This window comes from Pelmatolapia mariae, linkage group LG13 (genome assembly GCF_036321145.2).
Source record: "Pelmatolapia mariae isolate MD_Pm_ZW linkage group LG13, Pm_UMD_F_2, whole genome shotgun sequence".
Classification (NCBI taxonomy): domain Eukaryota; kingdom Metazoa; phylum Chordata; class Actinopteri; order Cichliformes; family Cichlidae; genus Pelmatolapia; species Pelmatolapia mariae.
The window spans coordinates 20,900,886-20,915,077 of record NC_086238.1 but is presented as its reverse complement, the minus strand read 5'-3'; the positions used below and the strand labels follow the sequence as shown (position 1 = coordinate 20,915,077).

The 14,192-nt window shown below is 41.9% G+C and overlaps 1 protein-coding gene across 1 annotated transcript in view; it reads right to left on the bottom strand.

Annotated features, from left to right (window-relative positions):
- ttc7a (tetratricopeptide repeat domain 7A) overlaps positions 1-13,453 on the bottom strand; it is a 62,629-nt gene extending 49,176 nt beyond the window's left edge. The window contains exons 1-9 of the mRNA XM_063491236.1: positions 13,326-13,453; positions 12,363-12,549; positions 8,305-8,468; positions 7,951-8,119; positions 3,996-4,126; positions 3,661-3,785; positions 3,048-3,126; positions 1,966-2,135; positions 80-143 (exon numbers count right to left, since the gene is read on the bottom strand). Coding sequence (XP_063347306.1) covers positions 80-143; positions 1,966-2,135; positions 3,048-3,126; positions 3,661-3,785; positions 3,996-4,126; positions 7,951-8,119; positions 8,305-8,468; positions 12,363-12,549; positions 13,326-13,382 — 1,146 coding nt within the window. The 5' untranslated portion in view covers positions 13,383-13,453. The remainder of the gene's footprint in view (positions 1-79; positions 144-1,965; positions 2,136-3,047; positions 3,127-3,660; positions 3,786-3,995; positions 4,127-7,950; positions 8,120-8,304; positions 8,469-12,362; positions 12,550-13,325) is intronic.
- Between the last annotated feature and the right edge of the window lie 739 nt (positions 13,454-14,192).

Below are 14,192 nucleotides of genomic sequence, written 5' to 3'. Positions count from 1 at the left end.
AGGTGTCCCCACAAAGATATGAAAACGAATGTGTGTGTGTGTGTTGTGTTGTTTGTGTGTGTGTGAGAGAGTATCTCACCATGGATTCTGTGATGAGTAGCAGCAAAATGGCCTCCTCCACCACGTCCTGAGGACAGAAGCAACTGCCAGGACACAGAAAGCAGGAAATAGTACCAAGAATGGGAATTTTATCCCTCTCTCACTCACACACATACACACACACAAACGTCCAAAAGTACACTGGTGTGAGTGTCACATTTCTGTCTCACCTGTGGAGCTGTAACATAATACAGACCACCCTGGATATATCACTATACAGTAGTATCTCAGATGTCTCTCGCTCTCTCTCTCTCTCACACACACACTCTTTGGGTCTTACACTTTTTTCCTTCCATTCATCACTTTCTTTGCCCCTCTCATCAACTCTGTGTCCTTTTAAAGGACACGTTTACCAGACACCACAGAGGCCTTTTCAGGAGGCAACTGATGACAAAAGCCACGAACAATGCCGAAGCACAGCCTGAAATCTCCTGTTCCTCCTCTCTCCTTCAAATCTCAGACATGGATTTAGATCTTCACTTATGATAGTGTGGGCTAGCTTAGTCATGTTGCGGTGACTAAGTATGGCTTGCAGGGCCCGAGCAACAAGCGCAGGATTCCTTTGCAAAGAGGGCAGAAACTAGACAACTATGTGGTGATCATTGTTGTGTGCTGTTGCACATAACCAGTTTGTCCTGTTGGGGCTGGCCAAGGGATTGTTCTGCCTTCTGCTGTTATGCTACACTGACATGTTATGTTATATAAGCATTATGTTCAAAGAACCGCCCTATAGCACAGATAAAACAGAAGCCTGCTTTCTGGTGTCAGAAATGAACTAATGAATGAACTGAAGTCTAGCTTCACTCTGAGCCCTTTAACCTCCTCTAAAGCAGGTATTCAGCCAGTGTTAATTAAGCCTGGGATGTGATGACCTCTAGTGGCATCCTAGTGGTTTCTCCAGGACAGAGCTGAACCACAGGCGCAGTGAAAACCACCCGAGGTCAGCTTCAGACGACACAGACGACCTGAAAGACCATGTGATTTTTTTTGTTTCTCCAGACAAAACCCGTTTAAAAGTTCAACCTTCAGCTAAACTATTGACAAGTAATAGTTCTTCTTTAACTCCGATGCTTATGTTTTGTTACAAATCAGGTTAATTTTGTTAAGAAACACAAAAAGCTAATTTATCTCACAATCTATAAAGAATATAGACCGTCCCTCCCAGCCCCAGAAAAGAGAAAATAGAGCAGCTTCTGGGAAAGTAACAAAGGAGGGAACCCATGACTGATGGACATGTTGTGTTTACGGAAGAGACAAAAATAGCAAAATCCCATCAAAGGCATCACATTATTAAGAACAATATTGTTTTTTGGGGGCCATCTTAATGGTGTCCATCCAAAAAACTATTTTCCTGTTTCACATTTGTCTCTAATAGACTGGCAACCAGCCCAGGATGTACCCCACCTCCCTCCAAATGACAGCTGGGATAGACGCCAGCCCTCCCAGATCCTGAAATTGGATCAGTGGTTAAGAAAATGGATGGAAGGGAAATTCATTTTAGTGTTGCTAAGTTAGTGGACATGGGAGTTAGTGTAGGTTGTCATGCAGCAGGTCAACACTCGGGTCAAACTGCAGTAAGCACCAAGGTCTTAAGGAGGGTAATTTAGACAAAAGAGATACTCGTGGGCTCAAAGTACTAAAGAGACACTCCTTAGTGAGATAATCTTTGTCCACTATTGACAGCTTATACGGTGAAGTAACTAACACCATCATAGCAGTCATGTATAGCTTTACCCAAGCTAAATACTTAGCATGACTCAAGCAGTTGCATTTAGCATGATTAGACTAGAGCAGACTGAAACAGAAAATGGAGCCGAAAACCAAAAATACTGAAATGAAAACAAAAAAAACAGAGAGTGTACAAACCATTCTGTGCTGTAGCGTTGTGGTGGTTTAACAGTGGGGTAGATGGCGTCTTTGGAGGCAGCGGCTCCTTCTCTGTGAAGCCAGGCTGTGGGTGGGGGGCCCAGCGGGGGCCAGTAGCTGTCCTCGCTCACAGAGCTCAGCAACACCTCTGCTAGTTTTCTCGCTGCAGACTAGGATGGAGCCACATGCAGATGCTGTATTAATGCAGGTGTGGAATACTGATACTTTGAGTCCTGTATTTATGCTGTTTTTCAGCTTTCATGGTTTAACTTTGTATGATTCTCAGTTCTCAGTCTTTATTCATCTCAAGCAGCCAGTATACGATAAATAACTCCCTTCCCCCTCCTGTTAAGTGTGCTTTCTCCTGATTGGCTGCCCCTCGCAAAGGCTTCTTAACCACAGTTTGTAACTGAATTGATTGTATTTTAGGAGCTCCGCTCTCACTGGCATCATACAGATCCAAGAACAGTCTTTGGCCTGAACTTTCAGTTTACAGGGATTACTCATATCTGATTATATGTGATCATGTTTAATATGATCATCCACTCACCGCTGTAACCGTTTATACACATGACAGAAAAATGCGGAATCTGTCCACTTGAAATTTGAATGATAATAATAAGAAGAATAGAAATAACTTTTTTTTTTTTACTGATCGTTTTACAGAAAACATTCCCGTATAAAGATGTGTTTTCAGTGTTTTTCTCTAAAGCCAAAGCACTGGACTTCATCAGACTTGGTGCAGAGGTGGAACAGTCCCAAAGAAAGATAATATTACATTTAAATGTGGACAGTTCACTGGCTTTGGTGGAGGGCGCATTTGCCTACAGCCTTTCTAGCTTAAAAATTGTGCTGAACCGATCACCTGCATCATATGGCAGCAGGTCAGTTAGTACTTTAACTTGTACTTGTGTTATTATGTATGTATATGTATAATATTATACATACAAACTGCATGAAAGCTGGTAAAAGCATATGACTGGTGTCGAGTAAATGGACTGGGACTGGAATTATGTAACAATGGTTAAGTATTAGAATACAGTGCAGTGTGTGTGTGTGTGTGTGTGTGAGAGGTGGCCCACCTTTCTGAAGTTCTGAGACCCTCGTGACTCCACCACCCTCAGCACTCTACGCAGCTGGTGAGCACCCTGTGCAAGATGACTAACACACACACACACACACACACACACACAGTAAGCGTATATCAGTGTGACGTGTAGGTGTGAAAGTGTAACATTATGTTCCTATGTGACCATTCAAACGCTCCTTGCTTTTCTATGTCTAAGAGCAACACTGCCACCTATTGATCACGAGTAAAAATGCATCTGTGGTGCACTAAGGTCAAATGGTGCTGGAAAGCTAGGCTTGATTTCTTCTTCTACTCTTCACTCTAACACAAGCTAAATGACAGAGCACACAGCTCTCTACTCCACAGAGCGAGTCTTGTGATGAAAGGAGGAATCAACAATAAAACTCTGCAGTGCACAAAACAAGCATCCAATCTGCAACTACACATGTAACAAATTCTATTTAATATTTATGCAAATATAATTATAACAAAATTGAAATCATCTGACTTGTACTCTTATCAAAGACGTTGGAATTATACTGTCACATGTGAGCATGTCTAAAGATGTTGCCGGGTCTATTTTTGCTTTTCAAAAATAAGATGGTTGTTATGGTTGGTACCCTCACCCCCTATGCAGCAGACAAAGGTAAGCACTCTGTAATGCAGCCTGCAGGAAGTAGCCCAGTTCAATATCACTGGGTGAATGAAGTAAAATGGTTTTGGCTGACTTGATGTGGGGCGTTGTTACAACCTGAAAACACAGAGATAAGTAAGAAAGTTTCTGTCAAAAGATTATTACAACAACTCAGTATTCATAGTGACAGATACAGAGCCATTAAACACTATCAAACATCACATGTTTGTGTTGGAAACAGTAAAATGGAGTAAAATGCCAAACCAAACACAGCCATAACAGGGTCACACGCGTGATCATGCTCTCACACGGGCATAGAAAGCCCACCTTATCGAGCTCCTGCAGGTAGGACAGAGCTGCGTCACAGGCCCTGAGGTAACAGGACAGGGACTCCTCCTCTCTCTCAGAAAGACGAACACGGGACACGGCAGAGAGCGTCTGGTGATCCAGAGACAGACCTGAAACGCACGGAGAGAGACCGTGGCGTGGTCGGTTTTTACGAGCACCTGGTCTCAGCGACTAACTAAGCAAACAAACTAACAAAAGCTACCATTAAAAATGTAACTGCTTTAGTTTGCAGCTGGTCAGGTTAAGCTGAAAATGTAATACAGGAGCTGTGGGTGACTGGAAGAGGTCAATTTACCTGATAAAACAGATCATTAGTATTACTAATAACAACATTTCAAACAGGGTTTTTCGAAATGTGGCAGTCAGGGGTAAATGTTGTGAAGTATTATGTGAAATACGGAGGCTGAGCCTCACAAAATAGACTGAAAGTGGCGATAACTCAGACTTTACTGCTTCAACTGTTTGTCCATTCATTGTTATTCGATCTGCACTTGCAATGCTCAGTTGCTCTGACAGACTTCGCTGAGATAGATCTGAAAATACAAGTAACTTTAGTCTGTTAAAATGAGACTCAGATGTTTCACCGTGCATTGGACGGCTCTGACAATATTTACTAGTCCCAGAGGATGAATCCTGATCTTAGATGATCCCATGACTTTTCCTCGAGCATCTCTCAAGGTTAATATTTGTGATTTCAAGTGAAATATCTCAGCAGTTCTTGGATGGAAAATCGGTACAAATGTTAGCGTCTCCTTCAGGATGAGCATCTAATAACTATGGTTATCCTGTCTGCATAATGTTTTCAGTTATACAAACGAAGGCATCACCTTTAGGGCTTTGATTGTCTTCCAGTGGAGGGTTAGGGCTAGTTTATTTCTGCATTTCTATATTCATGAACCTGTCTACGTTTTCCCCTAATCCCCCTTAGCCAGTCGAGGTAGATGGCTGGTTCACCCAGAGGTTTCTTCCTTTTAAAAGTACATGCTCATTTGGTTTTGTGGGGGGGCTTTCACCTTAAAATGTAAAGGTTTGTGCTGTATACATAAAAATTGAACTGAACTCTGTCCTTTTGTTTTTGTTTGTTTTTTCTACCTATAAGTGCATTTCTGATGCACAAGTACAGAAGCAGCCGTTAACAGGCCCGTGCCGTCCAGATGATGTCTGCTAGTGCACTTATTTGTACAATAAGTGCACTAGCAGACATCGAGGGGAGCAGGAACTTCTGTAGACCGCAGGAGGCCTGTGACGGGCAGCAGTCTCAGGCCAGACGCTAAGCTAAATCAAATAAGGAGACGTCATCATCCAAGTATTCACATCTGACTTCATTTCCAAAGCAACGCTGGGAAAAGTGCGGGGAGGAGACAAGCAGCCCCCGCAGGATCTGATCTACGTTAAAAGTGTTTGCAAAGACCATCCTTCAGTGGGCTTCAAAGCAATCAAAAGAAATCTGACAGTTATTGCAACAAATTCTCTCCAGTTTGATGAGCGTGAGGTCACGTCCGATCATCAGGAAACAGGGAGTGTAGCCGCATAATGATGATGATTATGGTGAGTGAAACAAGATTATCCAGGCCTCCAGTGTAATGTTCTGTGAATGTGATCTGTGACCTTTAATGATGCTGGTATTCAGTGAGTCACATTAGAGCAAAAAAAAAAAAAAACACTTAAGGCTGTATCTGACTGGAAAGAGCATATTTTTAAAATGACTCCAAAATAAAAAGTGATGGAGGGGGAGGGGGGCCGTTCATGTTTGGGCTTGAGACAGCTTGTGATTGTGACTAACTGTAAATTCTCCCTTCACGTATGACTCATGATTGTTGTGCTTTTAAAAGAAGCATCTGTATAAAAACGTGTCAAGACAAAGACCAGAGGTGGGAAATCAGCTTCCAGAGGAGCTTTACATTGTCAGCTTATTCCCAATCTGCTCCCTGAAGATGTCTGCAGGACAGAACAGACACATAGAAAGAAAATGCACCGCTTCATCAGGATCTTTAAGGTTAAAACACAATAGTAGCACTGTGCCCAATCAAGCTGATGTTATCCAGTCGTGCAACATTTGAATCCACAGTCTGGCCCGTCGCCTCCCTTCCATTTCCACCAAACCCCATAAAAGGTCATTGTGATTTTAAGGCTGTAACAGCTCCTATCAGAGGGATTAGTTAAGGGATCATTAAGGAAATGTATGAAGAGAGTAGTTCAGCCTTGCTGCTGGTGTTTTTCAAGGAAACCTGCCAGTTCTTAGAGCTGCTTTTGCTTACTGAAGGTCCAGGCTGACAAGCAGGAGATGTGCTGTAAATGTAAACTGTGCAGCGGTGTAGCAGACATCCAGAAGTCATACTGAAACACTGTCAGCTGTGTTATGAAGTGCATTATATTTCATGTAGATAGGGTTAGAGTGAGACCACTGCACAGATGCGACACTGGTAGAACGCCCTGTCGTGCGAAAACATTGAGATATATACATATATATACATTGCAATATATAATGTATGCTTTCCACCTCGCAAGTATTCTTTAAAACCACCACGGGTCTGTCTCAGCACTCATACCTGGCAGTATTAACAAGCAGTCAAATTTCTCCTGCGTGACATTTTTATACTAACTGTGCCTCCAAGGATTTTAGAGATTTATGGAGCTCACTGGGACAGGCTTCATTAATAAGGACACATCGTCATTCTTTCACACAAAGACTGTGGGCACAGCCAGGCTCCAGTGACACTTACAATCAGTTGGCATTAAAATCCCACATTCAGGAGTGGAGAGAGGAGTTCCTGGAGTTAGTGGAGCGTTAAAGTGGAGCTGTGTAGAGTCTACTGTTTGTAAGAGGAAAAAGTTTTAATGGCTTCTGTCAGGTATATTTTTAAGTAATGATCCTGTTTCTAAATTAAAAGAAATGTTATTGCTGTATATTGCTGCTGAGTGCGAACAAATCAATTAAGGTCTAAAGAGACTTTATTATTATTACGTGTCCTTGGCCCAGACTCTGAACTTGGTAGCTAGCGGTCTTCTGCTGTCGGTGCGCTGCTGCCACCAGCTGTCAGTCAGTGACATAGTGTAGAACCAGTAGCACGGCTGCAGTTAGCGGTACACGCTGATCGGCCACAAGTCAAAATCACAGGAAGGTGAGGTGAATCGCATGCTGTCGCCTTACAGTGAAATGCATTGGGAAACCTCGTGTCCTTGGGTTCATATGCATCGTTACTTAGACACATATCTAAATGCTTTTGAGGGGCATCTGCAGGATGAAGTGAAACACACCTGAGCTACCTGCCCTTTAACCCCCTGATCCCAAAGGAGCTACTGCCAACGTCCTTTAAAATTAAATAAAAATGACCAGGAAGACCTCAAGTCTTGGTCCAAACTAAGTTAGTTTCTCCCCATGACATTTCCCACGAGCCCTCCTGCTTCCTGCTGTCCCCTCGTTGTCCTCTGGTGCTGGTGAGTGCGCCGTGTTGTCAGTGATTTTGCTTTTTCATTGACCTTTCAGCCTCGCAGCTTAAAAACATGAATGCAGCCACTAACGTGTGAGTACGAAGATTAAAGCTCACTCCTCTTAACTGAAATACATTCAAGACACTGTGTAGGATTTTTTTCTCTTTGGTGTACCTGCAAAAAAGTGGATGTGCAAGTCTCTTTCTTAATGCTGCCCATTGCAACGACTGTCGATCATGGCAGCTTAAAGAAACAAAGTCACGCAGCAGACAGTCACACAGGACAGGAAGTGCAGAAAGATTATGTAACCCACTATATTCAGTTAAAACTGAGGAGAGAGCATGCACAGAAAACTACACACTCCCTACTGCACATGCAACAGATTGGATTCTCTGCAGTGTTTATCTTTGTTTTCTCTTCAAAGTTAGTTTGTTTTCTTTTCTTTGCTATCAAGAACCAACCAATTAAACTTTTAAAAAAAGGAAAGAAAAACATTTTTTACCTTTAATCACGAACGCCTCAGCCAGCAGGCGGAGGTGGTAGGTCGGCTGGTCATCCTGCGTCAGCTCCTCCAGCCCCACCCTGGCACACATTCCCTGGGCGTCCCGGTAGCGTCCCTGCACGTAGTGCACTTTGGCCATCAGCAGCAGAACCTCGTTCAAGTAACGGGGCTGCAGGACAGCAATATAAAGAAATGCTGAATAGGAAGAAGCCACGGAAAAGGATGCAATTTATAGAAGCTGTCAGTGCTCTGTTTGATTAAGGGCTTTGTTTGATTAAATGAAGGAAGTCATTTTTTAAAAAGCAGAGCAAAGTCTAAAACTCAGATATCAGAAGTAAGTTAGATGAGACTAACTGTTAGACGGCCTCGGCTAAGGATGGTGTTGAGGTGTCCTTTGGCCTTGCACAGTTTGGGCTGGGTTTTGTCCACCAAAGGTTTGGACCTGCGTAGCAGATCCATGTTTTCCAGCAGGCACTCCTCCAGCAGCGCCTCGGCCATCAGCAGCGTCCCGTAATCATCTAAAGGAGGGGGGCGGCATCGAAAAAGTTCACAGTGAGCTGAGTATGCTGAAGGTCTGAGCTAAAGGTCACAGGTCATTTGTTTCTGTAGCCAAAGCAAACCTCCCTCAGTCCATTCAAAACAGCAATTCCCAGGGAGAGCAGTTCAAACATGCCTGAGTCCTTAAGTCTGTTTAGAAGCTACAGTTTCCATTTCTCCTAATATTTTTCTTAAAGAACTTTAACCTCGGTATCAGCAGATAAACACTCCCATCCACCTACAGCGAATTAAAGTTTACATGTGTAGTAAAACAACCCGCTTCAGATGGAGCCTTGCACTCAGTTACAGTCCAGTAGTAAACCTCAGTGTCTGTGTACACACACACACTCGATTAAAGCTTTCCTGTTTGGCTTTTTCACTGTGCGTATGTGTGTTTACCACTGCCAGCTCTGCGCGCAGTGTTTATGCCCTGATATACTTGACATATTTGCAAGTTTGGTTTATCAGCACCGTCAAGGCTGAAGATATCTGCGAGGGGAAGGTGAGGGCTAAACACCAGGACGTGTCTCAGCCCGTGGCCACATTAAGAGCAATGTAATAACTGCACCGTCAAGTTGGAGCCCAGATTTTGGCAAGAATCGGTGTTGTAGTAACGTAACAAAGGACTGAGATAAAAAACAAAAACATTCTGGTTTCACTTCAAGACTTATCAAGTAGAGAGATCAAATCTACCCTGGAGTTTGCTCACACTCAGTTCTCTTGAATATCATCATTGCTCTGATTATCTGATTTTCTCGATTTTCATTTTACGAGCAGCCTTATCATTTCCTACTAATCACCTCCCCTTTAGTCAGCAATTTCCTTGGATTCCTATAAACATTTGAACCTCCTGTGAATACGATCAAAGCGTTTCTTGCTATTACTGATGAGCTATATTTTGTTTGAAGCGTAAGTAATAATGCTGGTTTCAATATTTTCATAGTAGCACATGGATCTCTTAATGAAAGAGGTCACTGATAGTGATAAACACAAAGAGAGTTTGCTTTTTTAGTTCTAATTCCCGGATGTTTTCAACCCATTGCCCGTTCTTTTATGAAAAACTCACAGCATTGATTTGGCCTGTTCTGTCCCCACTTTGTCCCTGTCAGACATCTCCCTCTGGGAGCTAGCATTCATTGTTGTTTTTCTTTTATTTTTTCCTCTTTTTTTTCTAAAAAAAAAAAAGCTCATTCAAGATTGTTTGAAACATTGAAGTTGCTCTAAATATATTTTCAAACTAAATTACTTTGTTCATTGTGTTTTAGTAACCTGTTTCTTTAATTTCAAAGTGGAGGTAGTTCCAAATTTTCAAACACTACTGGTTAGCTAATGATTAGCCCTGTAACCAGATATGCTAAGAGTGATTTAAGGCAGATAAAGTATAGCAACTAGCTAGCTAGTGGTAGAGCATTTGGTTGCTTAGTAGCCAGATAACCCCTTTAGAAGTCAGTGCAGACCAAAATGGACTAAACAGACAACACGCACTACACTAACATTAAGGTGGACAGAAACACCACTCTAAATGTTTGCTAAGATGTTAGCTGTCAGAAGTGCCTTCCACCCTGGTATGTCTGAAGGCCACCGACTTAGAGATAGCTGTCTTGCAAAACAACTTGTGTTCCTCTAAGCTAAACCTCTGTAGGTAAACAGCTTTCTAATTTGACCTGAGTACACACTTTCCAGCTTAGTTTACAAGATCCAACGTGCCTTTCCTTATCACATCCAGAATTTTTAAACCAAACTGCAATGGTGAAAATGCTAATATTGAGGATTCAAAATGGGACTTGGGAAGCCTCACGTCCATGACCATGTCCAAAGGTAGCCATGCCCACTTGCCAAAAGTTTTGTTTCTGCTGCCCCCATGTGGCCACAAAATGAGATTGCTGGTTTTAAAGACCATTCACCAAAACTACTAGATATCTTCTGCACAATATATACACATGACATAGAGACATGTTACAAGGGAAGAAGTGCACTGGCTGCAGTGCCTTTGTTGGGAAGCAAAAAGGTACGTTGTAAAAACCGCTGACTGAAAACATTTTAAAACCTTCTGTAGTTAACTAAACCAGTAAACGCAATGTTAAGAGAAAACGGCTATGCTTTCCAAGACGTTTTGCAGTAATATTAATTGAAAAAGAAATAAAGATAGCTTTACTCTTGCATAATGCCACTTTGAAGTACAAGATTTTACGTCAAGTCAGTAAAATGTCCAGTCTGCCCTGAGTCTAAAATGACTCGTTCCAGCATTGTTCAAGCTAGTGCTAGCTCAACATTTCTACAGACACCGTGTTACTATGAGGCCTGTTTTAGTAGCTAAAGAACACAGATTATTTTTGATTAAGAAAGAAATTAACATTTTTAAATTGAGATTGAAACACTGATTAGTTAGAAGCTACATTTCAGTGCTCTAGTATGAAATAATTTCAGATGTACACAGATGAATATAATGCTACGCTACAACTTTCTGGTAAAATGGAGACACCTTGTGGTGAAAGCTTTTATTACATTTATAAAGGGTTTTTACAAAAAGTAGCTTTAAGGATACGTGCGATACCTGTGAGGAAGAAAATTAATGGTCACATATTTTTTTATTCACCAATAAAGATGAATAAATAAATACATTTATAACACAGTAAAATATGCTGTACTTCCCGTATTTTACTAAAAGCTCCAAATCTCCGTCTGCCTTAAATACCGTATCCAAGTAGCTATCCTAAAAGATATCTGCTGTTTTTAAGTAGTGCATTACCACATCTGTCCTTTCTGTTTGAGTGAGATAAAATCAGACTGTTACATCTTCCTCACAACATCACCTACAGCAAACTCCCCCAAAAAATACATTTGAAACTTGAACGCAGAGTACACCACGTATTACTGCTTTTTTTTTTTTTTTTTTTTTACAGTTTTACAGTTGGTTGGAAGTTTAACAGCTTATTGCTTTACTTGAAACAAAGTTCCTCTATCTCTAATCTAAAAAGAAAAACCTTTCCACACACAGTCCCTGACAGATCAGCTACAGTGTGAGTCATGCATGCTCACAGCAATACCACATTAATTTAACACATGAGCACATGTGCGGGCAAGGAGAAACTGCCGGTCTGCACTATCAGCCAGAACTTCAGCCCATATTTACTCTGCTAAGGTGAGGGTTGGAGGCAGGTGCATTAGTGAGCTACCAAATGAATGCTTTATGAGGCACAGAAACAATATGCCTGTTTGCATTTCTTTGAGCACGTGTACAATGTCAAGTGATTTCAAGGGTAGAGGCGGGCAGTTAATAACCTGTTGGAAAAATCTTGTTTTGCATGCAGGCAATACTGGTCATCTTGCACGCAGAAGGCCACTCAGTTCCTTTAATTATTTATATACCCTTTCAGTGTGTCTACTGTAAACTTTCATTGAGGCCATCCTACTGCCCTGTGTGACCCTCTCTGCACATCACATTGGGACACATAGCAAATTTATTGTTGTAATATCAACGATTAAATAGATTTGCTTAGAAAAACTTCAACAAGGGGAAGCCAGTGTTGAGAGATCAAGGTCCAACCTGTGAGCAAAAAACACTGCAAAAAATGTCCATGCTTGATCAACACTCAGTGAGTGTTTTGTGAAAATCATTAGAACTAAAGCTGGTGGATATTACTACAAAAATCCTCAGTACTTTTAATTGTTTAAGAGAATTTCTTACCGCTTCTCCCCTGGAAGCAGCTTCCCGAAACTTAAAAAACTTTTTTTCTTTCTTTTTTTTGTTTTTGTTTGTTTGTTTTGTTTTTTTACAGTGTACAAATCAATGAACAGTTAAAAAAAACAGCCAGGAAGTGACAACAGCCACCTGAACTTAAAAAAACCCCAGGTGCATACCACCATCAACTCACCGTCTTCGTGGATCCGCGCAGCCTGCATCTGCTCAACTATCGCCGGCATCTTGTCCCACTGGCACTCGGCCCGGTAGCGCTCCAGCTCCGCTTCCAGCCGGGCCTGAGTGAAGGAGATCCGGGATGCCATCGCCGCTCTGTCCCGATGGTGACTGTACTCCCCGGTCACGATGGGAGTAACTGCAGACTAGGACCAGGAGAAATAAATGTGTAATCACAGAGTGCGGAGGGAGGCTGGTGGAGGGTGGGGTGTGGGTTATTACGGGCACAGAAAGTCAACAGCAGCAAAGTCCAGAGAAATACATGCAGGCGTTAACATGGGTTTAATTGCTGTTGCATTACACATCAGTAGGAAGTCCCAAGAACCTGCACACTCTGTTTATGCAGGAATTATTGCTCGTGTTTATTATAACATTCACATTCCTGCTTTTCTGTCTAAAGCTTTTTTTTTTCTCAACTTCAAATGAGTGTGGCATTTGGAGAGGGCTTGATCTGTAGCTGTTTGAAGGGAAGGAAGTCCTCTTAAAACCCATGTCCCTAATCTCTTGCCGTCAACACTTTAACTGGATCAGGTAGAGCTTAAGAAACAGCAATGCAAAGAATGCTGCAGCAAAGTGGGCAACCCAGCCGAGGCAGGATATACAGTACAGATACATATTGTGGGTTGTTTTTTTAATAGTGTTCATTTAATAAATGAGTGAAAAACAAAATCTGTTGGTAAATCCTTTGTTCACTGATGCTGGATCAGTACATCTGACAGCTATTGCGCTATGAGGTGTAATTGCGCTTTATCAAGCTCAGGAATGTGATGTAAAATACAATTCAACTAAATGGGGGGCGCTGGGGGGAATCACACAGTGAGCATTTACCCATAAAACCACAGCACAGGGTGCACATACAGAGGAAACGAGGGTCACTGACTACTCAGGATCTATCAGCTACTTTATGACATTAAAATAAAACCTCAAGCCTCCTGAACAGAGACTTAGCTGCTTCATTTTCTCTCTGGAAAGTTGACATTTGCTTGACATAAACGACGCTCGTCCCTCTTGTCGTGTCCACCACCCTGTGCTGTGCTGGGCTGACAGACCTCACAGCTGAGCGGCCACGCCCCCTGCTGACGTAGAGAAAGTCTCACCTCAAAGTGACCCGATAAGATAGGTCCGCCACCAGGGGCGTAGGCTTCGTTTGAGCATTAAAAAAAGGGGGGCTCTTTAAGTGGAGGTGTGTATGTGTGTGTTCATGGATATTTATACCTTTATGGTAGGAATACTTTTACATATGTAAATATCTGGAACGTATCATTGGATTCTCCAGGCCTCTCTGAACCCTGGTGGGAATTTTCGCCAACCCCAAATTCTCGAGTGGCTCCATGGTTTGGTGGGTCACACAATTTGATGTGAAGTTTGCTGGTTCTATTCAAGGAAGAGACAGACACAAAGAAAAGCCCAACATCAGAGGGTCACAAGCTAATGTATACTCCTTCAGCTGGTGTTGTGCCAAAAAAGAGAGTGTGTTTTTTTATGTGTAACGTATTTTCCTATGTTTGTAAAAAAAAAAAAAACTGTAGTCAACAGGATTTATGGAGGGGTTATATATGGAAAGGAAAGAAATGACCTGTTTTGCTGGTATCTTTATGGTCCAGCCTTATTGTAGTTACATTATATTCAATCTAGTGCTTTTGGCCACTTAAAATATCTCTTGAGAGCTATTACATTATATTTGTTGCAATTTCTGCTGCCCTCTTGGCCATATTACTCTTTAGAAAATACATTTTTAATGTTGATATGTCTTTTTAGCTGGATAAAGCAATAGTATATAAAACTCACT